Source organism: Hyla sarda, chromosome 6 (assembly GCF_029499605.1).
Source record: "Hyla sarda isolate aHylSar1 chromosome 6, aHylSar1.hap1, whole genome shotgun sequence".
Classification (NCBI taxonomy): Eukaryota; Metazoa; Chordata; class Amphibia; order Anura; family Hylidae; genus Hyla; species Hyla sarda.
This window is the reverse complement of record NC_079194.1, coordinates 173,809,047-173,836,935: the sequence shown is the minus strand read 5'-3', so window position 1 is coordinate 173,836,935 and position 27,889 is coordinate 173,809,047. Positions and strand designations below refer to the sequence as shown.

Genomic DNA, 27,889 nt, shown 5'->3' with positions numbered 1-27,889 from the left:
ATCAATGGACACAACTTGCAATACTAATAATAACTAACATAACAAAAGTGGCATATAGAATATTTTTGCATGATGTTATATATTTGTATTTTAACATTGTTTCTTCTCCCACAAGGGCCCTGTGAGAGTGGAATATAAGATATTATAACTGTTACGCTGAGCGCTCCGGGTCCCTGCTCCTCCCCGAAGCGCTCGCGGCGTTTCTCTCCCTGCAGCGCCCCGGTCAGACCCGCTGACCGGGAGCGCTGCACTGACATTGCCGGCGGGGATGCGATTCGCATAGCGGGACGCGCCCGCTCGCGAATCGCATCCCAAGTCACTTACCTGTCCCGGTCCCCGGCTGTCATGCTCTGGCGCGCGCGGCTCCGCTCTCTAGGGCGCGCGCGCGCCAGCTCTCTGAGATTTAAAGGGCCAGTGCACCAATGATGGTGCCTGGCCCAATCTTCCTGATTAGTTTCCACCTGTGCACTCCCTACTTATACCTCACTTCCCCTGCACTCCCTTGCCGGATCTTGTTGCCTTGTGCCTTGAGAAAGCTACTCTGTGTTACCTCTACTGTGTTCTTGACCATCTGCTATCACCATTGACTACGAATCTAGCCACCTGCCCCCGACCTTCTGCTACGTCTGACCTTGCTCTTGTCTACTCCCTTGTACCGCGCTTTTCTCAGCAGTCAGAGAGGTTGAACCGTTGCCCGTGGATACGACCTGGTTGCTACCGCCGCTGCAAGACCATCCCGCTTTGCGGCGGGCTCTGGTGAATACCAGTAGCAACTTAGAACCGGTCCACCGGTACGGTCCACGCCAATCCCTCTCTGACACAGAGGATCCACCTCCAGCCTGCCGAATCGTGACAGTAGATCCGGCCATGGATCCCGCTGAGGTTCCCCTGCCAGTTGTCTCTGACCTCACCACGCTGGTCGCCAAGCAATCCCGACAGATCGCCCAACAAGATCACCAGTTGTCGTACTTGACCACCATGACACAGCAACTTCAGTCACAGCTACAGCAGCTTCAGTCACAGCTACAGCAATTTCAGTCACAGCTACAGCAGCAACAACCATCTCCTCCGCCGGCTCCTGCACCTCTTCCGCAGCGAGTGGCCGCTCCTAACCTCCGCTTGTCCCTGCCGGACAAATTTGATGGGGACTCTAGACTCTGCCGAGGTTTCCTGTCACAATGTTCCCTACATTTGGAGATGTTGTCGGACCAATTTCCTACTGAACGGTCGAAGGTGGCTTTCGTGGTTAGTCTCCTGTCTGGGAAGGCTTTGGCTTGGGCCACACCGCTCTGGGACTGCGATGACCCTGTCACCACCACTGTACACTCCTTCTTCTCTGAGGTTCGCAGTGTCTTCGAGGAACCAGCCCGAGCTTCTTCTGCCGAGACTGCCCTGCTGAACCTGGTCCAGGGTAATTCTTCAGTAGGCGAGTACGCCATCCGATTTCGTACTCTCGCTTCCGAATTATCTTGGAACAACGAGGCTCTCTGTGCGACCTTTAAAAAAGGCCTATCCAGTAACATCAAAGATGTGCTGGCCGCACGAGAGATTCCTGCCAATCTGCATGAACTTATCCATTTGGCCACCCGCATTGACATGCGTTTTTCGGAAAGACACCAGGAACTCCGCCAGGAAAAAGACCTTAATCCCTGGGCACCTCTCTCACGGTATCCCTTGCAATCTACCCCTGTGCCTCCCGCCGAGGAGCCTATGCAAGTAGATCGGTCTCGCCTGACTATTGAAGAGAGGTCTCGCCGTAGGGATAAAAATCTATGTCTGTACTGCGCTAGTACCGAACATTTCTTGGTGGATTGCCCGATTCGTCCTCCACGTCTGGAAAATGCACTCACGCAACCTGCTCATGTGGGTCTGGCGTCTCTGGGTACGGAGTCTGCTTCTCCATGTCTCACTGTGCCCGTACGGATTTCTCCTTCTGCCAACTCCTCCTTCTCTGCCGTGGCCGTCTTGGACTCTGGTTCTTCTGGAAATTTTATTCTGGCCTCTTTGCTTGATAGGTACTGCATCCCGGTAACCCGTCTCATCAAGCCGCTCTACATTGCTTCAGTCAACGGAGTCAAGCTGAACTGCACTGTGCGTTATCGCACAGTGCCTCTGCTTATGAACATTGGACCACATCTCGAAAAGATTGAATTTTTGGTTTTGCCCGGCTGCACATCTGAAGTCCTTCTCGGTCTGCCATGGCTCCAGCACCATTCTCCCACCCTTGACTGGACCACCGGGGAGATCGAGAATTGGGGTCCTGCTTGCCGCAAGAAATGCCTCACGTCTGCTCCCAGCCCCGTCTGTCGGGCTTCAGTGTCCCCTCCTGTGCCTGGTCTCCCCAAGGCCTATCAGGACTGTGCCAAGCCTCACCCTCTGCCCCCCCTCCCCATTCCCACTCCTTCTGACCGGTCTGCCCAGGACTTCACTGTCCCCCAGAAGGAGACTCTACAATCGCTCCCAATGTCCTCGTCCCAGGTGGAGCGACATCCCGACAAAAAGAGGGGGAGACCTAAGGGGGGGGGTACTGTTACGCTGAGCGCTCCAGGTCCCTGCTCCTCCCCGAAGCGCTCGCGGCGTTTCTCTCCCTGCAGCGCCCCGGTCAGACCCGCTGACCGGGAGCGCTGCACTGACATTGCCGGCGGGGATGCGATTCGCATAGCGGGACGCGCCCGCTCGCGAATCGCATCCCAAGTCACTTACCTGTCCCGGTCCCCGGCTGTCATGCTCTGGCGCGCGCGGCTCCGCTCTCTAGGGCGCGCGCGCGCCAGCTCTCTGAGATTTAAAGGGCCAGTGCACCAATGATGGTGCCTGGCCCAATCTTCCTGATTAGTTTCCACCTGTGCACTCCCTACTTATACCTCACTTCCCCTGCACTCCCTTGCCGGATCTTGTTGCCTTGTGCCTTGAGAAAGCTACTCTGTGTTACCTCTACTGTGTTCTTGACCATCTGCTATCACCATTGACTACGAATCTAGCCGCCTGCCCCGACCTTCTGCTACGTCTGACCTTGCTCTTGTCTACTCCCTTGTACCGCGCTTTTCTCAGCAGTCAGAGAGGTTGAACCGTTGCCCGTGGATACGACCTGGTTGCTACCGCCGCTGCAAGACCATCCCGCTTTGCGGCGGGCTCTGGTGAATACCAGTAGCAACTTAGAACCGGTCCACCGGTACGGTCCACGCCAATCCCTCTCTGACACAGAGGATCCACCTCCAGCCTGCCGAATCGTGACAATAACAAATTTTTAATAAATTATTGGAATAATTGAATCACGGTCTTATTGCAACATTATTACTATTTAAACACTAACCTTGAGGTGGGGGATTACTGTTTTTCTGTTCTTTTAATTTACAAATCTATTTAAAGGGTACCTCTCATCAAATAAACTTTTGATATATTTTAGATTAATGAATGTTGAATAACTTTCCAATAGCATGTTAATGAAAAATATGCTTCTTTCTATTGTATTTTTCCAGATCAGTCCTGTCAGCAAGCATTTCTGACTCATGCTGGAGTCCTAAACACTCAGAGGTGTCAGCCTGCTTTGTTCACAGCCAAAAAGGCTGTGAACAAAGCAGACTGGCAGCTCGTAGTGTTTAGGACTCCAGCATGAGTCTGAAATGCTTGCTGTCAGGACTGGTAGGGAGACCCCTAGTGGTCATTTCTTCAAAGTGGAAAATTAAATAGAAAGAAGCATATTTTTTAATAACATGCAATTGTAAAGTTATTCTGCATACATTAATCTATAATATATCAAAAGTTTTGATTAAAAAAAAAATGTTTTCCAGCAGAGTACCCCTTTAAGTGGGAACCATGTAATGTTTTTCAGGGATATTGAACACTTGCTGCTTTACCCCATCAATTACAGCATGTTGTAAGAGCTCATTCACACTAAGGAATATCTGGAAATATTCCGGCAGAAGATTCCATCTGGGGCGGGCACTGGCAAAACAAGCCGGCTCTAGGACGACTTAGAAATGCAACATCTAAATAGAAGGCAATGCGTTTTTAGAGCAGATTCAGCTGAAAGAATGAAGATGTTTATTGTTTTGGGGAAGTCTGGGATCCAGTAGAATCAATAGGAGAGGAGAACAATAGGAGGCTGCTTCACCATATTTTCCAGGTGGAATTCTTCTCCAGAATACCAGTAGCAACTTAGAACCGGTCCACCGGTACGGTCCACGCCAATCCCTCTCTGACACAGAGGATCCACCTCCAGCCTGCCGAATCGTGACAGTAGATCCGGCCATGGATCCCGCTGAGGTTCCCCTGCCAGTTGTCTCTGACCTCACCACGCTGGTCGCCAAGCAATCCCGACAGATCGCCCAACAAGATCACCAGTTGTCGTACTTGACCACCATGACACAGCAACTTCAGTCACAGCTACAGCAGCTTCAGTCACAGCTACAGCAATTTCAGTCACAGCTACAGCAGCAACAACCATCTCCTCCGCCGGCTCCTGCACCTCTTCCGCAGCGAGTGGCCGCTCCTAACCTCCGCTTGTCCCTGCCGGACAAATTTGATGGGGACTCTAGACTCTGCCGAGGTTTCCTGTCACAATGTTCCCTACATTTGGAGATGTTGTCGGACCAATTTCCTACTGAACGGTCGAAGGTGGCTTTCGTGGTTAGTCTCCTGTCTGGGAAGGCTTTGGCTTGGGCCACACCGCTCTGGGACTGCGATGACCCTGTCACCACCACTGTACACTCCTTCTTCTCTGAGGTTCGCAGTGTCTTCGAGGAACCAGCCCGAGCTTCTTCTGCCGAGACTGCCCTGCTGAACCTGGTCCAGGGTAATTCTTCAGTAGGCGAGTACGCCATCCGATTTCGTACTCTCGCTTCCGAATTATCTTGGAACAACGAGGCTCTCTGTGCGACCTTTAAAAAAGGCCTATCCAGTAACATCAAAGATGTGCTGGCCGCACGAGAGATTCCTGCCAATCTGCATGAACTTATCCATTTGGCCACCCGCATTGACATGCGTTTTTCGGAAAGACACCAGGAACTCCGCCAGGAAAAAGACCTTAATCCCTGGGCACCTCTCTCACGGTATCCCTTGCAATCTACCCCTGTGCCTCCCGCCGAGGAGCCTATGCAAGTAGATCGGTCTCGCCTGACTATTGAAGAGAGGTCTCGCCGTAGGGATAAAAATCTATGTCTGTACTGCGCTAGTACCGAACATTTCTTGGTGGATTGCCCGATTCGTCCTCCACGTCTGGAAAATGCACTCACGCAACCTGCTCATGTGGGTCTGGCGTCTCTGGGTACGGAGTCTGCTTCTCCATGTCTCACTGTGCCCGTACGGATTTCTCCTTCTGCCAACTCCTCCTTCTCTGCCGTGGCCGTCTTGGACTCTGGTTCTTCTGGAAATTTTATTCTGGCCTCTTTGCTTGATAGGTACTGCATCCCGGTAACCCGTCTCATCAAGCCGCTCTACATTGCTTCAGTCAACGGAGTCAAGCTGAACTGCACTGTGCGTTATCGCACAGTGCCTCTGCTTATGAACATTGGACCACATCTCGAAAAGATTGAATTTTTGGTTTTGCCCGGCTGCACATCTGAAGTCCTTCTCGGTCTGCCATGGCTCCAGCACCATTCTCCCACCCTTGACTGGACCACCGGGGAGATCGAGAATTGGGGTCCTGCTTGCCGCAAGAAATGCCTCACGTCTGCTCCCAGCCCCGTCTGTCGGGCTTCAGTGTCCCCTCCTGTGCCTGGTCTCCCCAAGGCCTATCAGGACTGTGCCAAGCCTCACCCTCTGCCCCCCCTCCCCATTCCCACTCCTTCTGACCGGTCTGCCCAGGACTTCACTGTCCCCCAGAAGGAGACTCTACAATCGCTCCCAATGTCCTCGTCCCAGGTGGAGCGACATCCCGACAAAAAGAGGGGGAGACCTAAGGGGGGGGGTACTGTTACGCTGAGCGCTCCAGGTCCCTGCTCCTCCCCGAAGCGCTCGCGGCGTTTCTCTCCCTGCAGCGCCCCGGTCAGACCCGCTGACCGGGAGCGCTGCACTGACATTGCCGGCGGGGATGCGATTCGCATAGCGGGACGCGCCCGCTCGCGAATCGCATCCCAAGTCACTTACCTGTCCCGGTCCCCGGCTGTCATGCTCTGGCGCGCGCGGCTCCGCTCTCTAGGGCGCGCGCGCGCCAGCTCTCTGAGATTTAAAGGGCCAGTGCACCAATGATGGTGCCTGGCCCAATCTTCCTGATTAGTTTCCACCTGTGCACTCCCTACTTATACCTCACTTCCCCTGCACTCCCTTGCCGGATCTTGTTGCCTTGTGCCTTGAGAAAGCTACTCTGTGTTACCTCTACTGTGTTCTTGACCATCTGCTATCACCATTGACTACGAATCTAGCCGCCTGCCCCGACCTTCTGCTACGTCTGACCTTGCTCTTGTCTACTCCCTTGTACCGCGCTTTTCTCAGCAGTCAGAGAGGTTGAACCGTTGCCCGTGGATACGACCTGGTTGCTACCGCCGCTGCAAGACCATCCCGCTTTGCGGCGGGCTCTGGTGAATACCAGTAGCAACTTAGAACCGGTCCACCGGTACGGTCCACGCCAATCCCTCTCTGACACAGAGGATCCACCTCCAGCCTGCCGAATCGTGACAATAACAAATTTTTAATAAATTATTGGAATAATTGAATCACGGTCTTATTGCAACATTATTACTATTTAAACACTAACCTTGAGGTGGGGGATTACTGTTTTTCTGTTCTTTTAATTTACAAATCTATTTAAAGGGTACCTCTCATCAAATAAACTTTTGATATATTTTAGATTAATGAATGTTGAATAACTTTCCAATAGCATGTTAATGAAAAATATGCTTCTTTCTATTGTATTTTTCCAGATCAGTCCTGTCAGCAAGCATTTCTGACTCATGCTGGAGTCCTAAACACTCAGAGGTGTCAGCCTGCTTTGTTCACAGCCAAAAAGGCTGTGAACAAAGCAGACTGGCAGCTCGTAGTGTTTAGGACTCCAGCATGAGTCTGAAATGCTTGCTGTCAGGACTGGTAGGGAGACCCCTAGTGGTCATTTCTTCAAAGTGGAAAATTAAATAGAAAGAAGCATATTTTTTAATAACATGCAATTGTAAAGTTATTCTGCATACATTAATCTATAATATATCAAAAGTTTTGATTAAAAAAAAAATGTTTTCCAGCAGAGTACCCCTTTAAGTGGGAACCATGTAATGTTTTTCAGGGATATTGAACACTTGCTGCTTTACCCCATCAATTACAGCATGTTGTAAGAGCTCATTCACACTAAGGAATATCTGGAAATATTCCGGCAGAAGATTCCATCTGGGGCGGGCACTGGCAAAACAAGCCGGCTCTAGGACGACTTAGAAATGCAACATCTAAATAGAAGGCAATGCGTTTTTAGAGCAGATTCAGCTGAAAGAATGAAGATGTTTATTGTTTTGGGGAAGTCTGGGATCCAGTAGAATCAATAGGAGAGGAGAACAATAGGAGGCTGCTTCACCATATTTTCCAGGTGGAATTCTTCTCCAGAAAATACATAGTGTGAATGGGCCCTACAAGACACTAGCTGCAGGACACATTGTAATTAGGATATCAATCATCAATAAGCCCTTCCAAAATGGACAATTTTTTAATTTCATATTCTTGTGTAAATTTTCTAACTCCTGCTATAACATTTCATGTAACAGTTTACCATGGAATGTGATGTTCCCAGTGTATTTCCATAATTTTTATTTCACAAATTAAAATGTGTGTTGTTGTTGTGGATGACTGGCAGAGTGTTGTGAAATGTCCTGACTGGCTCCCGTTAATGTAATATTTGGCTGTATCCAGCTGTGATGTTACCCTCTCACTACGTGTTATTGCTTGCAAACCATTTTATGCATGGGGGGGGGGAGAGGGGGGTCATGGTATGTGGCTTCAGCCGCCGGGACCCCCCGCAATCAATGATTTTGTGAGTCACTGGTACATTGGGCTACTAATGCAATTCTAGGTACAGCTCTTGCAAAGTATCTATGCATTGCCAGTTACTGTTGAACATATAAATCCTGTATGAGCAACTTGTATGATAAACTTCTATATGAGAATAATTCCTGATGAGCTAATACTACAAACCTGAGCATCTTCCGGGAATCTGTCACATGCAGGTAATTGAAATCTGTGTGTTTACCTTGTGACTAGAGATGAGTGAAGTTACAGTGATTCGATTCGTCAAGAACTTCTCGGCTCGGCAGTTGATGACTTTTCCTGCATAAATGAGTTCAGCTTTCAGGTGCTCCGGTGGGCAGGAAAAGGTGGATACAGTCCTAGGAGAGAGTCTCCAGCCCACCGGAGCACCTGAAAGCTGAACTCATTTATGCAGGCTAAAGTCAGCAACCGCCAAGCCGAGAAGTTTGTGACGAATTAAATCACTGTAACTTCGCTCATCTCTACTTGTGACGCTTGTGACAGTACCCGAGCTTTACTAATCTAGTTTTTACATTAATATATTAACAGAAATATATTATTTATCACTTATTTATACAGCTGGAAATAAGCTTTCTCACACAACAGGTGTCTTTATAAGAAAGGACATCTGCTTCCTTTGAGAGGCTGGGAGTATTAGTATGCTGTGCTCACCTTTAAAGACGACATTATGTGCACATTGCCACCATTCTTTCTAGCACCTTTTAAATCAATTTTCTTGAGCTATTATTGTAGACAAAAAACTATTACACACTAAGTAACAAATTATGTGCAGCTGCATCTTTACTCTTTTCAAGACCTTTATTTGTTACCAGAATGGAGAACACCCATGCATTACACTGTTGATGTCAATCAGCACCATGGAATGCTTTATTTTCTTTGTGATGTTGTTGCGGAGGAACTGTGCACTTGCATTGAGGGGGTGGGGCGTGATGTCACACAGGGCGTAGTTGTGACATCACAATACTCCAGCCCCGTGGTCGTCACGCTTCACACTCAGAGCCTCCAGCGCTGCGGGGAGCTCACAAAGACGGGTGCGTAATGACAGATTGTGGGGGTCCCCAGTGGAGGGACCCTAGCGATCATACATTTTATCCCCTATCCAAAGGATAAGATGTATTAGGGCCAGAGTACCCCTTAAATCACTATATTACAGAGATATTCTCCCCTAGAAGCAGCATGTGGTGCAGCATGGCATATGATAAAGAAACCTATATCATGCACACTCACCATCACTAGTCCTAGAGCACCATTTCTTTTATGTTAGTGTAGTTACATCAATGTGTTTTAATACTCTGATTTGGTCACGATGTGATCACCATTCTTAACTCTCCAAATGTTTTAGTACCTAATGGTTACAACAGTATGTCAGACTCGGTTCACAGGGCAGAATTTCCCTGCAGGCACAGAGATTCCGCTGCAGCAGAGTCCCATTGAATTCAACAGAATGTCAGACTCTGAAGGCTAGGTTCACAGGGCAGAATTTCTGTTGAATTCAATGGGACTCGCTGTGCACACGGCGTTCATTCTTTGTGTGAAGTCCGCACAGAATGCATAGCCATCTATGAGACAGCGCATTCCTGTGCGGTCCTAGCCTGCGCCCTGCAGTTTGCGGAATGTCCGCACTGAGATTCTTCGTGCAGACATTCCATCGTGTGAACCTAGCCTCTTCCAACCCCACCCTGATCTGTATACCAGTCATCTCTGGGGATCAGGATATATATAGGAATTAAGCACCTTCACTGAGGCTGCGTTCACACATTGCATTTCATGCTTTTTTTTTCTGTTTTTGCTGTGATTTTCCTCGTAGCAAAAATTTTTGAAAATCGCTGCAATTGACATCACCCCACCTATAGTGCTGGAATTCACCAGGGTGATCTCCAGCACTAGCAACCTAATGAGATGACGATGCCATAATCAAATGTCCCAGCAAAAGGATTCATGGGAAATTTAGGCTGGATTACACAACCCACATCATTGTGCATTTGTAAACCAAAATGAAACCTATCCCATGTATGCCACATTAACAAAAAGTGGTAAACAAAACACATACACAGGAAACTCCACATTAATCTCTAATAATAGCCTATGTTGAACAGTCATGGCCGTAATTGTTGGCACCCCTGACATTTTTCTAGAAAATGAAGTATTTCTCACAGAAAAGGATTGCAGTAACACATGTGTTGCTATACACATGTTTATTCCCTTTGTGTGTATTGGAACTAAACCAAAAAAGGGAGGAAAAAAAGCAAACTGGACATCATGTCACACCAAACTCCAAAAATGGGCTGGACTAAATTATTGGCACCCTTAACTTAACCTGTTAAGGACGTAGGGCGTACCTGTACGCCCTACGCCCGGTCCCGGTGTTTAAAACGGGGTCACAACGCATCACACTGGGTCGGTCCCGGCTGCTATTCGTAGCCGGGACCCTGGGCTAAAAGAATCATTGTGCCACGTGCTATTAACCCTTCAGACACGGCGATCAAAGTTGACCGCCGCATCTGAAAGTGAAAGTAAACGCTTCCCGGCAGCTCAGTCCGGCTGATCGGGACATTGCGATAAAATTGCTATGTCCTGGTCAGCTAGGACGTGAGCGGAGACCCCCTTACCTTGATCCGTCGCGTCCGATCTGGGTTTGATTGTTCCAAGCCTGAGCTACAGGCTTAACCCGATAACGACCACCGACGAGTATAGACGTCCAGGTTTGGCGGCCGTTCCCGCACCTGGACGTCTATACTCGTCCATTCTTCTCGTGGGTGCTGCCCAGTGCACCCACGAGATCGCGGCAGGGACTCGGCTGTATCACACAGCCGGGACCCTGCTGCACTGCCAGGACCGAAGTAAACTTCGGTCCCGGCAGTTTTAACCCTTACAGCTGCGGTCGGAAGTGACCGCGGGCTGTAAGTGTTATGACAGAGGGAGGGAGCTCCCTCTGTCACTCCTGCAGCACCCCGCATCGCGATCGCGGGGTGCTGTGTGTGGCCGCGGCTGGCCGGGACCTGCCGCACTGCCGGGAGTGAAGTTCACTCCCGGCATTTTAACCCTTACAGCCGCGGTCAGAAGTGACCGCGCGCTGTAAGGAGTTCTGACAGAGGGAGGGGGCTCCCTCTGTCTCCTCTGCAGCACCCCGCAGCGCGATCGCGGGGTGCTGCTGCATACCTGGGCAGCCGGGGGTCCTACAAAGACCCCCAGGTCTGCCCTGGGTATTGCCTGAAAGGACGTGCCAGAGGCATGTCCTAATATGCTGCCTGCTAGTGAAAACTGTCAGGCAGCATATAACTGCAATGCTTTGGAATACTAAGTATTCCAAAGCATTAAAAAGTGTAAAAATAAATAAATAAAATAAAAGTGTAAAAAAAAAATATATATATATATATATATTAAAAATACATTTATTAAATGAATCTAATTTAAAAAAATGCATAATGTGTAGGATCGCATTGGCGGACATCCCCAGCATGTAATATGCTGCGGATGTCCACCATGTGATCCTACACATTATGCAGCAGTCACGGTAATGAGCTCCCTGCTGTGGCTGGGTAGCTTTGTGTGTCCACTCATAGCGGCGGATTTCCCGCCAGCAGTCATGAGCGGAGACACTGAGCTACCCAGCCGCAGCGGTGATATATTCGCCATGAGCGGGTGCTTATTCCCACAACATGGCGGATATATCCATCAGGAGAGTTAACTGTCACAGACAGACGCGTTATACTGCCAGCCGACCAAGGACCAATCAGAGTGGTCCCTGGTGCAGCCAATAACTAGTAGAGGGGTGCGGTATATAAATGGGGTCACTTGTAGGGGTGCGGTATATAAATGGGGTCACTTGTGGGGGTGGGGGTACTGTTCTGCCCTGAAAGCCAAATGGCGCTCCTCTCCTTCTGAGTCCTACCACGCGGCCAAGGAACCATATATGGCCAAAGCGGGGGTATTTCCGAACATGGGACAAGCAGCTAAATAAAATATAGGGTGCATTTCTTTCAATATCAGAAGTGATGTACAAAAAATATGCCCCCCAAATGATGCATTTGTGAAAAATTGCAAATTTCGAATTTTTAACACTGACTTTGTAATAATTCCTGCCAAAAAACTATGGTGTTAAAATACTCACTGTACCCCCTAGCGAATACCTTGAGGGGTCTAGTTTTTAAAATGGGGTCATTTGGGGGGGGTGTTCCTATGTTCTACTACCTTTTAATTTCTGCAAACCTTGCATAGCACACAAAAAAAGATGTACTTTTCAAATTTTACAAATTTTACAAATTTCAAGTTAAATTATTAGGCTTCTAACGAATTTAAAATGTTAATTAAAAACAAAAAAATGATGTAAAAATAAAGTAGACATCTGAAAGTATAAGTTTCATAAACTATTTGGTCAGTATGTATAAATATATGCAACCTATTAGTGTTAAAATAGCAAAAAATCTTAATTTTTTGTAAAAATTTCATGATTTTTTGCATTGTAAAAAAAAACTACAAATGATATCGGCTTACTTTTACTATGTACATGAAGGACAACTTGTGACAAAAAAACAATGTCAGAATTATCGTGATTTGTAAAACGTTACCAGAGTTATTCTCTAATAAAGACACACATCCCCGATTTGAAAAAAACAGGCCTGGTCTTTCAGGGGCGTACAGGTTTATTTGTTTGGTCCTTAAGGGGTTAAGCAATCGAGCCCTTATCTCGCTGATCCATGCAAAGCTATGGCTTTGCAGGGATCAGCATAAGAGATCAGTGTGCAGTGCTATAGCTCCCTATGGGAGCTATTGCACTGCAAAAAAAAAAGTGAAGAAAAAAAAAAAGTTAACAAAGGTAATTTAACCCCTTCCCTAATAAAAGTTCCCCCCCCCCCCAAAAAAAAAAAAAAAACTGCGTAAATAAAAATAAACATATGTGGTATCGCTGCGTGCGGAAATGTCCGAACTATAAAAATATATTGTTAATGAAATCGCGTGGTCAATGGCGTATGCGCAAAAAAAATTCAAAAGTCCAAAATAGTGTTTTTTTGGTCACTTTTTATATCATGAAAAAATTTATAAAAAGCGATCAAAAAGTCAGATCAATACAAAAATGGTACTGATAAAAACTACAGAACACGGCGCAAAAAATGAGTCTTCATATCGCCCCATACACAGAAAAATAAAAAGTTATAGGGGTTAGAAGATGAGAATTTTTAACATATACATTTTCCTGCATGTAGTTATGATTTTTTCCGAAGTACGACAATATACAACCTATATAAGTAAGGTATCATTTTAACCATATGGACCTACAGAATAAAGATAAGGTGTCATTTTTACCGAAAAATGCACTGCGTAGAAACGGAAGCCCCCAAAAGTTACAAAATTACATTTTTTCTTCAATTTTTTTTTTCCATTTCGCCATGGATTTTTGAGTAAAATGACTAATGTCACTGCAAAGTAGAATTGATGACACAAAAAATAAGCCATCATATGGAATTTTATGTGCAAAATTGAAAGCGTTATGATTTTTAGGTGATGAGGAAAAAACCCATAAGGGGTTAAGGGGTTAATATTTGGTTGCACAACCTTTGGAAAAAATAACTGAAATTAGTCACTTCCTATAACCATCAATAAGCTTCTTCCACCTCTCAGCCGGAATGTTGGACCACTCTTCCTTTGCAAACTGCTCCAGGTCTCTCTTATTGGAAGGGTGCCTTTTCACAACAGCAATGTTAACATCTCTCAACAGGTGTTCAATGGGATTTAGATCTGGACTCATTGCTGTCCACTTCAGAATTCTCCAGCGCTTTGTTACCATCCATTTCTGGGTTATTTTTGACGTATGTTTGGGGTCATTGTCCTGCTGGAAGACCCAAGACCAAAGATATTGGACGCAAACCCAGCTTTCTGACACTGGGCTGTACAGTGTGACCCAAAATCTGTTGGTAATCCTCAGATTTCTTGATGCCTTGCACACATTCAAGGCACCCAGTGTCAGAGGCAGCAAAACAACCCCAAAACATCATTGAACCTCCACCATATTTCACTGTAGGTACTGTGTTCTTTTCTTTGTAGGCCTCATTCTGTTTTCGGTAAACAGTAGAATGATGTGCTTTACCAAAAAGCTCTATCTTGGGCTCATCTGTCCGCAAGACATTTTCCCAGAAGGATTTTGGCTTATTCAAGTTCATTTCGGCAAAATGTAGTCTTGCTTTTTTATGTCTCTGTGTCAGCAGTGGGGTCCTCCTGGGTCTCCTGCCATAGCATTTAATTTCATTTAAATGTTGATGGATAGTTTGTGCTGACACTGATGCTTCCTGAGCCTGCAGAACAGCTTGAATATCTTTGGAACTTGTTTGGGGCTGCTTATCTAACATCCGGACTATCCTGTGTTGACACCTTTCATAAATGTTTCTTTTCTGTCCACGCCCAGGGAGATTAGCTACAGTGCCATGGGTTGCAAACGTCTTAATAATGTTGCGCACTGTGGACAAAGGCAAATCTAGATCTCTGGAGAGGAACTTGGAACCTTGAGATTGTTGATATTTTTCCACAATTTTGGTTCTCAAGTCCTCAGGTCCTCAAGTTCTCAAGTTATCTTCTCCTCTTTCTGTCATCCATGCTTAGTGTGGCACACACAGACACACAATGCAAATACTAAGTGAACTTCTCTCCTTTTTTCTGCTTTCAGATGTGATTTTTATATTGCCCACATCTGTTACTTGCCCCAGGTGAGCTTAAAGGAGCATCACATGCTTGAAAAATCTTATTTTTCCACAATTTTGAAAGGGTGCCAATCATTTTGTCCAGACCATTTTTGGAGTTTGGTGTGACATTATGTCCAATTTGCTTTTTTTCCTCCCTTTTTTGGTTTAGTTCCAATACACACAAAGGGAATAAACATGTGTATAGCAGAACATGTGTTACTGCAATCCTTTTCTGTGAGAAATACGTCATTTTCTAGAAAAATGTCAGGGGTACCAACATTTACTGCCATGACTGTAAGCAAGAAAATATCTTTACTGGAATGCTCAATAGATGGCCCAGATTTATCAGATTTATCAAAGAATGTCTACGGTAGAGCTATTTTCCCACATTTATTTGGGTGTTGGGTTTGACTAGCGTGCATCTTATTTATCAAGAAAGTGCAGCAGGATGATGAATTTTGCGCAGCTCTGCTGTGGTGGGAAAAGTTCTACCACATACACTATTTCTAGACGCTTGTGAGGGAGGGAAGTAGACACTTTACTGGATCCTGAATTTGGAAGATTAGGTATTTTTAGATCTGATAGCCACCAGGACCACCCAGCTATGTCCCCCGCTCAGCTCCTGAGCGCGTGTCATAGAAGGGGAGTGGGACGCTGTCGTCCACAAGAGGTTAAAGGTTGAATTGAGGAAGGTAGAAGTGATTCTCACGCCTACTGGCAGGTAGTGTAGCTTTGCGCCTAAAAAAGGACCTTTGCGCACAAAATAGCGACTTTTGACAAAAGTCGCAAATGATAAATACATGACCACTGCAGGGTCAGAAAGAAAAAGTTCTACGGGTAGGAAAAAAGAGTGAAACTGTCTTTATCAAAAGATGCATAAAAGTCGCTAAATATGCTGCTTGCGCCTGAACTGCCCAAAAACATAGACCAAAAAAATGCTTGAAAAGCAATGATAAATCTCCTCGTATGAGTGCTGTATTATGACCTCATGAAACTCAGTGATTGTACTGACCTGTATAATACAGTTGTGTGCATGAGACACAAAAAAAAAAAAAAAAAGTTTCATTATTTAACTCAGGGTGAACTCATACTGAGCTTTTGTTTTTGTTTTACTGTTTCCCTTAGAGTATGTTTAACCTCTTAATTACACAGCCCATTTTGACCTTAAAGGGGCACTCTGTCCCTAGACATCTTATCCCCTATCCAAAGGATAGGGGATAAGATGTCAGATAGCCGCAGTCCCACTGCTGGGGAGCCCTGGGATTCCTGCTGCGGCACTGCGCTATCATTACAGCACAGAGCGAGTTCGCTCTGCATGTAATGACGGGCAATACAGGGACCGGAGCATCATTATGTCATGGCTCCGCCCCTCGTGATGTCACGGCCCGCCCCTTTCAATACAAGTCTATGGGAGGGGGCATGGCGGTCGTCACACCCCCTGCCATAGACTTGCATTAAGGGGACAGGCCGTGATGTCACGAGGGGCAGAGCCATGACGTCACGCTGCTCCAGCCCCTGTATCGCTCGTCATTACGCACAGAGCGAACTCGCTCTGTGCTGTAATGATAGTGCAGTGCCGCAGCGGGGATCCCGGGGCTCCCCAGCAGCGGGACTGTGGCGATCTGACATCTTATCCCCTATCCTTTGGATAGGGGATAAGATGTCTAGGGGCGGAGTACCCCTTTAATGACACAGGAAATCTTCATTTTTGAGTTTTCATTTTTTCCTCCACTCCTTCAAAGAGCCATAACTCTTTTATTATTCCACCAAAGGGCCATATGAGGGCTTGTTTTTTGCACAACTCATTGTACTTTTGTAATGAAACTTTTAAAATGTACTGTAAAACCCAAAAAAATATTATTTAGGGTGGGAAATTGAAAAGAAAATTGCATCTTTGTGGGGTTTTATTGTTACACAGTGCACTTTAAGGTAAAACTGACATATTGGCTCTGATTTACTAAGAGTGAAGTGTAGTTTTCTTTGTGGGTTTAAATTTTTCCACGGTATTTACTAAGGTTTCCCTACATTTTGCACTTTTCCCTACATTTTGCTTTTTTTACACATGCTCTGAGTTGTGGGGTTTTCCTCAGCTTAAATTCACCACATTTTCTGTGGAAACCTTAGTAAATATGTTGTTTTTTTGTGAAAATGTCAGGGACATGCCCCTTTTTCGGTGACCATGCCTCTTTTCAAGGGACCACGCCCCTTTTCCTGGCAGTCACGCCCCCTTTCCTGGCAGCCATGACCCTTTTCCTGGCAGCCATGACCCTTTTTCGGGTTTTCTGAGTAAAATGGAGAGATGGTTGGGTTTTTGTGCAAATTCTGATGCAGACACAATTTGTGGCACAATGTACCAAATTCTGGCACACAACCTGACAAAGTAGGTCGGGTTTACAATAGTAAATTAGGGCCATTATCTTTATTATCCTTACTTGTGAGTCCAGTCAATATGATTAAAATGATACCCATTAGCTTTTCTAATAATGTACTATTTTTAAAAACTCCTCAATCATTTTTGAATAAATATGTTTAAAATCGCTGATTGTGATTCTGACCCTGGATAACTTTCTTATTATTCCATATATGGGGCTGTATGTCGAAAAAAAAAATTGCGCCGTAATCTGAAGTTTTATTGGTTCCACATTAGTCTGTATTAAACTTTTATATTACTTTTAATTTCTTTTTATTCTGATATGCGATGTGACCGGAAACCAGCGACTTTAGGCTTCTTTTCACATTATTCACCGTACAGGATCATTAACATTATATTTTAATATTTTGGCCATTTCTAGATGCAGCAATGTTATGTAATTTTTTTTTTTTTATTTGTACAATGGGAAAAGAGAGGACTTTCATTTTTTTTAATTAAGAGACAGGCTCATTCATTTTTATTAAAACTTTTTTTTTTTTTTACATTTTTTATATCCTCAAAGGGCACTACTTATAGCAGTCTTTTTATTCTATTCTATGTACAATGCATAGCACTGATCAATATAATGTAGAATCGTATTGACTGGACTCTGTGCAAGTGCATTTCTATAAACCATAAACTATGGAGCAAAGACATATATGAGCACACAAGTGTCAAGGTACTTATCACATTGTCACCCCTATGTCTGGCAATCCATATGTGTGGCCTCAGTGCTGGTGACACTAGAGTGCAGGAGCAATTATCCACACATCAAAAAGGGTCACCGACGGCACAGCAGGTCCATCCATTTCTAATGAAACCCAGAATGAGTCAAAGCAGCAAACAATAGGAGTCTTATTCCATACCCTACATGAGGCTAATGTGATGCTTTGTGCAAATGTACGTTTGCATATTAATCAGGCTTGTTAAATAAATGTGCTGTATCTGTGTACACCGCAACATACTGTGCCGCTGTCCTGTAATCCTGCTGAAAATAAACGTATAATTAACATTCCTCTTTATGGTCAAATAACCTTAATAAAAGGCCATTATCCAGCAGGAAGGAGCTGAGGAGAATGGCTGCAATGATCGTCTGTGTTCTTAAAGCTGTGGGGCATTATACAGTGCCTCTGTACATATCTGTTAAGTAGTGTGCTGAAAAACTCACAAAGTCTATATTAAAGAGGGGAAACATGGGGTTCAATACACATGAAACTGAAAGCACCAACTCAGTTTGCCAGTCAGCTCCAAAGGTTACACAGCACATATCCTATGAGCTGGATGTTGTAGTCTTATATAGTATGTGACATAAAGCAATCAGCAGGATATTATTATACCCTCTTATTTTAGGCCAAACCTTTGTACAGTTATGGGCCCCGAGGTCCAGTAGAAAACAATCCTACTGGGAAGTGACTTTAGAACCAATCACTTACCAGGGTCTGTATCTTAGGGGTTGGTTTACAAATGATGACACCTTATTGATAATATGTAATGTACTGCATAGATGGTACTCAGGTCCAAAACTAGAAATCAGAGTTTGGCTTGGAGTTCTTGAGCCGAGGCACTTACATCTACACATATGTGGGTCATTGACTTATGACATTATACTGTATGTGGTATGTTTTGTCTGTCACAAAATAGCACTACTTGTTGCACTACTCCTGCCCTCCACTACTCCTGTCAAATATGATGAAATTAACAATAGATGCTCCAATCCGCCTGCAACACGGATGCCAACATGTTCTAGACACTAGGAAGTCATAGGTATAGTGAAATAGCTCTATAAAGTCCAATTACATTATTGTAGTAAACATGATACCCCTATCGTCTTGCTGATACTATCTGCGTTGCTTATGGGTTACAAGCTTTGGTGCCTAGTTGGAATTGTAACTCCCATATAGTCCCACTAATAAATCCAGGTCCACAACCAGAATAGAAAAAATGCTAATCCAGCACTTTTGATCCACTTAAAAACATGCAAAAATGTCTCACAAACATAGAAAATGAAAGTGATTGACATTTTTCAGGCCCATATGGCCTTTAGTTGGATTTTTAAGTGGATTGATCAGCATTTTTTCTATTCTGTTTTAACCAACCTGTTCCAGAATGTGGGTCCCCATTTAGTTCATGGCCGGACTACAGGGAAGGCTGGTAGGTGGCCCATCCTGTATCTATAGTTTGGACACCCTAGAGAGGGCAACAGCTGTCCAACTATAGTTGTGTTGGCTGCCCATCCAGCTTGTACAGTAAACTATTGACCGTTTGAGCAAGAAGCAGATCCCAGGACTACATTGTTTGATCTGCACTGCAGGAGCACACAGTGACACACAGCACAAGTCTCCTGTCGGTCACTGTGTTACTGTACTGTGAGCAATCTCTGCTGCTCCTTGACTTGCTTGGGCTACACAGTAAGTCTCCTCTTTCTTCCCAGACTTTATTGCACATACAGTGCTGGCTTCTCCTCCTCTCTAGTGATGAGCGGCATAGGCCATATTCGAATTTGCGATATTTCACGAATATATGGATGACTATTCGTCATATATTCACGAAATTCGCATATTCGTTATGTTAGTTGTTTGCGCATATGCGAAAATATATGTGCATATTCGCGAATATTGAACCCCCCTTCTTTAATGGTATAGGGAACTATGACTAGTGCATTAACTCTGTGATTTTTTTTGCCCATTGAAACCAATAAGCTCATTGTGGATAATGGGGATCTCACGACATGTAAAACAGTAAGATAAGCAGGACCATCTCGCCAGCACAGTGGAATGGGAGACCACCACTGGATTGAGTCATGGGGTGGGACAGAGTGTTACAGTGTTGTGGTTTAACTTTACTTTCCTGGAAAAGCTGCTGAATTGCCCATAGCCACCAATCATATTGCTTCTTTCATTTTTCACAAGGCCTCTGCAAAATGAAAGAAGCAATCTGATTGGTTGCTATGGGCAACTCAGAAACTTTTCCTGGAAAAGTTTCTGAGTTGCCCATAGCAACCAGATTGCTTCCTTCATTTTTCAGAGGCCTTTTCAAAAATGAAAGAAGCAATCTGATTGGTTGCTATGGGCAACTGCACTACTCTTCCTCTACACTGGTTTTGTTGAATCTCCCCCATAGAGGGAGATTTATCAAAACCTGTCCAGAGGAAAAGTTTCTGAGTTGCCCATAGCAACCAATCAGATTGCTTCCTTCATTTTTCAGAGGCCTTTTCAAAAATGAAAGAAGCTATCTGATTGGTTGCTATGGGCAACTGCACAACTCTTTCTCTACACTGGTTTTCCGCATATGCTCATATTTGCGAAAATTGAGCCCTCCCTCCTTTAACCTCTTCAGGACGCTGGGCGTATGCATACGCCCTTCATCCCGAGTCCTTAAGGACCTGGGGCATATGCATACGCCCGTGGGAATTCTGGTCCCCGCCACTAGCCGGTTGGGGACCGGACCGGGATGCCTGCTGAAATCATTACATCGCCCAGGGGGGTCTCAGAAAACCACATGTCAATTCAGACACTCTGTTGACCCGATCACCCAGAAAATAGGGATGATTGGAGCTGTCAGTGACAGCCCCGATCATCCTGAGGGCTAGGAGTGAGGTCGCAGTGCTGCGATCTCCTCCTATCCCCTGCCATTGGTCAGAACTGCATATTCGTGATAAAATTTCGAATTGCGAATATTCTCGAGCAACACTACTCCTCTCTTCAGTGACTAGGAGCCTGACAAGTTGTGTTGGGTTTCCTGGTTGCAATGAGCTTGAGGACACTGTGGCACAGCAGAGTCCTAGTTAAAGGAGCAGAAGGTAATGGGGGTGTAATAAATGCAACAGTTATCTGGGGATTTATGTATGTTGGATCTGTAGATATGAAGGTATGTGGGGTCTGGTGATATACATGTATTGGGGTTCTGTGGATATGAATGTATTTATGAATCTGTTGATGTGAATAAATGTAGTTCTCGCAAGCAGGGCCCTCACTCCTCTTGTTTAAATATTTAATGTGTAATATTTAAATGTCTGATGCTTCGCTTCTGCTCCCCGCCACTGTGGGGTCTATGTTAGGGATCCTATGCCCAAGGACAGTGCACCCTGCCTGGTTATAGGGACCCACTCCTCCCCCTAGGCTCGACGCTTCTGATCAACACCTCTGCTTCCTGCTGCCCACATCTCTGGTTCTCTGATTTTCAAAAGCTCACCAGTATGGAAGTCAAGCCCTGACTGGGTACCTGGACCAGCCTACTCTACCATGAAGGAACCAAGGGGATACCTGGATACAGGGACTCACACCTTCCCCTGGCTGACAACCAGATATTTGAATTTCTTTTTTTGACTCTGGGTGACCCAGGGCACCTTTAAAGACCGCCCCCAAGGTTTGGGCCTCGCTCGACACTTCTGCTCCCCACTGCAGGGGGGTAATGTTAAGGATTCTATGTCCAAGGAAAGTGTGCCCTGCCTTGATATAGGGACCCGCACCTCTAGCCCTTATCACAACACTGGGTCTCTGAGTTTCAAAAGTTTAGGAGGAGACCCTTCCAGAGGCCTTGCCCGTGGACAGTGCATCCTGCCTAGATACAGGGACCCACACCTCCCCCTGGCCAAGAACCAGGGCTACAGACCAATTGCCTAAACCCCTGGATATAGGGACCCACACCTCCCCCCGGCCGACAACCAAGGACTTAAAAATTTCTTCATTTTGCCTCTGAGGGACCCAGGGCATCGCGGGTGACCGTCCCCCGAGGTTTTTCCGACTCGCCTGACACTTCTGCTCCCCGCCTCCAGGGGCTCAATGTTAAGGATTCTATGCCCAAGGACAGTGCATTCTCTTTACTTGTATTCCCAAAATTGTAAAGTACTGCAGAATCTGTTGGCGCTATATAAATAAATATTATTATCAATATTAGTATGGGTCTGAAGATATGTATGTATTTAAAGGGGTACTCCGGTGAAAAACTTTTTTTTTTTTTTTTAAATCAACTGGTGCCAGAAAGTTAAACAGATTTGTAAATGACTTCTATTAAAAATTTTTAATCCTTCCTGTACTTATTAGCTGCTGAATACTACAGCGGAAATTATTTTCTTTTTGAAACACAGAACTGTCTGCTGGCATCACGAGCACAGTGCTCTCTGCTTAAAAAAAAAAAAGTTTTTCACCAGAGTACCCCTTTAAGGGTCTAGGGTTATGAATGTACTTGTGTTAGAGATCAGTAATAACTGCAGAAGTGAGGGGCAAAAGGTGTTTTAGCAGCAAATGATGAGAAGCTATGCATTTGGGAACGCATTTAAATGTCTAAGGCAGAAACTAATATACACATACATCCAAGGATAAAATCAGTACTGCCAGTGATTTACAATTCCCCTATGAGTGGTTGTGCTAATGATCCCAACAGCTCACCTGCCAGGTGGTTCTCACTGCACTTGTAATAGTGATATTTAGATATTACACATATTAGAAAGAAATGCAGGGCACTCACCATTGCATGAAGAAGACTATTAGTACGCCAATGCTGAGTGCCCTGCATTTCTTTCTAATACGTGTAACAGAAACTAATATAGTTGTGAAACAGTCCTACACTGTTTTTGGACAATCTAACATGCTGCCATAATGGCAATGAGTGAAGTATAACTAAAGCACTCCTTTTTCATCTGGAAATCTATCAAGAGAAGTAGTCAGTATAGACTGGGCCAATCTTTTCTTTATTTGTGTAATGTGAACCTTTATTCTAGCTCTTCCTATCGCTATAGATAGCATAGTATAAGCAAAATGTGGAGGAGAGATGTGCCCAATTGTCTCAAAGAGATTTCAGGGACTGGCATTGGTATGGAGACACAAACCAGCAGTTAAAAAAGGCTCCAGTTACATTGGTGGTCTTCTCTGAGTTTTTTTTTTTTTTTTGCTGTTTGGGTCATGGTCAAAAAAATGTTTTTCTTTTCTTTTCATTGGTAAATTTTAGTAATTAAGAAAAAATGTATTTTCTTTTTCATAATTTCAGGAACCATAGTAATGAACATGCTGGCATTCGATGCAGATGACCCCACTACAGATAATGCTGTCCTCCGCTACAACATTCTCAAGCAGACGCCCGATAAACCATCACCAAACATGTTCTACATAGACCCAGAAAAGGGTGACATTGTGACAGTGGTGTCTCCAACTCTGCTAGATCGTGAAGTGAGTAATATATTTATTGCCTTCTCACTGGAGCTATTGTGTACAATTTGCCTTACAAATGAGAAAAGCGAAATGATGGCATTCCTAACATAATGTATTCAATGTAAGAGATTGATGGTGTAATTGCATTAATTATGATTTTTAATAAGATGAATTTGTGAATCAGCACCTACCGGCATCTTTAAATGAATATAGCCAAATAGAAAAATGATTCTGATTTACCTAAACTGGATATCATAAATCACTGTCAGGATTGGTTTTTCGAGATAGTGAACACAATTAGAATATTTGGGAGTTGTAGGGTTAGAATCCTTTGTTCTGAACTCACTTCCTAAACTTTACATAAGTCTGACTGCATTTCCCATGTGACCAGTGCAGCAGGGAGTCCAATGATGAAAGTGGTCGCCTGCTGATCAGTTTTCCATTCTTGGATAATAACATCTTGATTTCTTTCTTTAGCTCTTATAGGTAGCAGATAAATTTACTGAAAGCATAAAGATATAAAGGGGTTTCAAAAAAAAAAAATGAAAATTTCCTCCAAGGCTGGGGTTGTATAAAAATAATTAACCTTCTATATCCCCCTGTTTCAGTCCCCGCTGCTTTCATGCTGATGCCCCCAGTCCTCAGCTGGTATCTGCTTTTTACAGGTTCCTGTAAAGTCCAGGTCCCACAGGACCTGACCCACTTAGACATACTCAGACTGAGGAAGGCTACTGCTGAAGCTACTGAGTGGCATAGCAGGACTATTTCTGTAGGGTTGGGACATTACAGGAGCCTAAAGAAAGCAGAGATCAGCATCGGCATAGCAGTTGCAGAGGAACATATGGGGTGAGTACAGCATGTTTATTATTTTTACACCATCCCCAGCCATGGAGAAAATGTGCTTGACGACCTTTAGGGTAGGGTCACACATAGCGTGAACGCTGTGCATTGAACACACCTGCGTATTTCTGTGGTAGCAAAGTCTATGGGAGTAATGATAAACACCCATATACTTTGCTAGCACTGAAATTCGCAGGTGTGCCACTGATTTTCCCCTGCGTTTTGCCAGGGTTTTTTAATTCATTTTTTTAAGGTGTATTTACCTTTATGTGGAAATTGCATTTTGGCCCCTTTGGTAGTTTCCCTGTGGGCGTTTTTCTCGAATTTATTTGGGTACCAAAAAAAAAAAGAAAGTAGTAGGGATCGGAGAATTTGTAGGGATGGAATTTAGTTATTTTTTTTTAGCAATTATTTTTTCTATCAGGGTATAATTTATGTGAGCGGGCAGGGATGTGAAAATGTAGCCAACAATATGAAAAATGACAAAGGGTCCATGTGATCTTTTTATTAAAATATTTTCTTAAATTTTTTAGTAAATTTTTTTTTTTATAATATATTTTCGGCCTTTTACGGTAATAATTTGCTTTCTAAACAATTCAATGTAATATCCTTTCTACACTATATGTCTGTACATAATTGAGGTACTACTATTCCCAGCATGGAACAGAGTCTGTTTAATTTATACTGTATTTCCTGCTGAGAGTTGGGATTTGCCAGCACCGTCTGGCCAATCACAGCTCTTAGTGGCAAATATGAGTCAGCGATGTGAAGTTGTATTCACATCACCGGCCGGCCGGAGTACAGTACAGTGCAGAGATGCAGAAGGGAACAGCATGCTTCCCGCTTCTCTGGAATATAAATTCTAATCGCAATGGGTCTCAATAGTGAGACCCGGTGTGATCTGTCCCTTAGTGCAGGTACTTTTATAAAAAAAAAAAAAAATTGCATGGACCCCTTTGCTATTTTTTATATCGTCGGCTACATTTTCACATCTCTGCCCACTTACATAAATCATTCCCTGATAGAAAATTTAAAAAATTGTTCTAAAAAAGATTAAAAAAATTCCCTACAATTTTTCCTATCCTTACTGCTTCCTTTTTTTTTAATGGTAATCTACAAAATGTCTTCAAAAAAGCTAACCCCATCCCTTTTTTGGATTGCTAAACTCAAAAAAGGATAAAAACCGCCCACAAAAACCAACAAGGCTTTTTTTTTTTTTGCAAATTTTTTTCACTCGATTTTTTTTTTTTGGGGGGGGGGGGGGGGGGTGGAGTGGGAACTCCAAGATTTTCCTGAAAAAATGCCATAGTCCCAATATGAGATAGTTTTTTCAAGTCTCCTACTGAGCCCAAAAGATAAGAAAAACGCCAAAAGGATAGAAAAAAAAAAAGCGTGACTGAAAGATTCTACCCTGACTCTGTTTATACTGCAAACAGCTTTATCTATCTATCTATCTATCTATCTTTTTCACATCTATCTAGAAGGCTACATTTTCTGGATTTATTCCACCTTTGTATTGAACCAATACAGTTAATGTTTTCAAAGTGAAAATCTGCGACAAATCTGCAACATAACTGTCATGCTGAAAAAGTTAAAATCAGCTGCATGCTCATTTATCCATGTGGAAAATTGCTATGTGGATTGCATTTTTATATAACCCATTCCACGTGGATTGTAATAATTCGATGTAGATTTCCTGTATAAAGTATGCAACACATATCTACAGTCAATCTCCTCATTTCAACTTAGCCTTAGAGTGTCTATACTGGGACTCTGTTAAATCAAGGTACTAAAGATTTTGTTCCTGCATGGCTTAAAGGTAGTAGTACTTCAGTGGAAAACATTTAATTTTTTTTTTCATATCCACTGGCTCCAGAAAGTTAAACACAGTTAAAAACCTTAATCCTTCCAGTAGTTATCAGCTGCCATATGCTCCAGAGGAAGCTCTGGTTCTTTCCAGTCTGTCCACAGTGCTCTCTGATGACACCTCTGTCCATATCAGGAACTGTTCAGAGTAGGAGCAAACCAACGTAACAAACCTATCCTGCTCTGGACAGTTCCTGACATGGACAGAAGTGTCAGCAGAGAGCACTGTGGTCAGACAGAAAAGCAATTCAAAAAGAGAAGAACTTCCTCTGTAGTATACAGCTGATAGCTGATAAGTACTGGAAGGATTAAGATTTTTTAATACAAGTAATTTACAAAACTTTAATTTTCTGGCACCAATTGATTTGAAAAAAGAAAAATGTTTTCCACTGGAGTACCCCTTTATGGAATCAGTGTGCCACCATACAAGCTCTGCTATTTTATCAAATACTCGCACATTTCTAGGTACAGTAAGAAAAATCCTTTTCTTTTTGTTGGAAAACTTCTGCAGTTCTCTTCTGCTTGATTCCCATTCATTCCTTAGAGAGTAAACAGATGAAGGAACATTTGGTAACACGTTATTTCATGCTCTATTGTTCAGAAGAGCAGATTAAAGTGGTGCAGTTCTAATTTTTATTGAAAGTTTTAGATAAAACATCAGCTGCACACAGCTATTTATGAACTATTTATGAATATTCATCCATCAGAGCAAAGGGCTTTATGCCTACAAATATCTGTCTGATGCTTATAAACTATTATTTACATAGTATTTACTGTCTCTAGTCCACAGACTGATATGAGCCTGGTGCCCAGCAATGTTTACGAGACAGCTTTTTTGGTAAATGATCTGGGGACCATAAACTATTACTGAGAAATGGTCTGGTACCCACAAATTCTTATGAATCTGAATGATAAATCCTGATACACTATATAGAAAAAGGTATTGGGACACCTACATATTATACCTACAGGAAAGCTGTGTGGGCCACTCAAGTACTTCCACATCAATCTCACCCAGCTATGCCTTTATGGACCTTGCTTGGTGCACTAAGGCACAGTCTTGCTGAAACATTAAATGGTTAGAAGCACACAAATTTCCAAAATGTCTTGGTATACTGAAGAATTAAGATCTCCCTTCACTGGATTAAAGGCGTACTCCACCCCTTGATATCTTATCCGCTACCCAAAGGATAGGGGATAAGATGTCTGATCACGGGGGTCCCACCGATAGGGACCCCCGCAATCTCGGTTGCAGTACCCCAGACATCCGGGGCACAGAGCCATGCCGGATGACTGGCGATGCGGGGTGAAAGCTTTCGACGTCACGGTCACGTCCTGCTAGTGACGTCACGGCCATGCCCCCTCAATGCAAGTCTATGGGAGGGGGCGTGACTGCCATCACGCCCCCTCCCATAGACTTGCATTGAGGGGGCGTGGGTATGACGTCACAAGCGGGGCGTGACCGTGACATCACAAGACTCTGGTGCTGCACCTGATGCTCTAAACGAACGCCGGGCGCAACAGGGAGATTGTGGGAGTCCCCAGCAGCAGGACCCCCGCAATCAGACATCTTATCCCCTATCCTTTATATAGGGGATAAGATGTCTAGGGGTGGAATACCCCTTTAAGGGTCCTAAACTATTCCCTGAAAAAGAACGCCATAGCATTATCCTTCCTTGTCCAAAATTTACACCTGGCACAATCTCAGGAGAAGACAGCATCGGCTTGCTTTATGCCCTTCCATGCAATGTTGGCATTGTACTTGGTGATGTGAGGCTTGTATGCCATAAAGCTCCCGGTGCACAGTTTTTGTGCTGATTTTAATGCCAGATGATGTCTGGAACTTTACAGTTATTCAGTCAGCAGAGCATTGGTGACCTTTATGCTCTATGCAATCCCTCTTTGTAACTTTACGTGGTCTGCCACTTTGTGGCTGAGTTGCTGTAGTGCCTGATCTCTTCTACTTCTCAATAATACCACTCACAGTTGATCTA

General features: G+C 44.3%; 1 protein-coding gene across 1 annotated transcript in view; it reads left to right on the top strand.

The window, feature by feature from the left end:
* The window catches only part of CDH13 (cadherin 13), a 973,781-nt gene that overhangs the window by 613,331 nt on the left and 332,561 nt on the right, over positions 1 to 27,889 (top strand). The window contains exon 7 of the mRNA XM_056525819.1: positions 23,029 to 23,207. Within this exon, the coding sequence (XP_056381794.1) occupies positions 23,029 to 23,207 (179 nt within the window). The remainder of the gene's footprint in view (positions 1 to 23,028; positions 23,208 to 27,889) is intronic.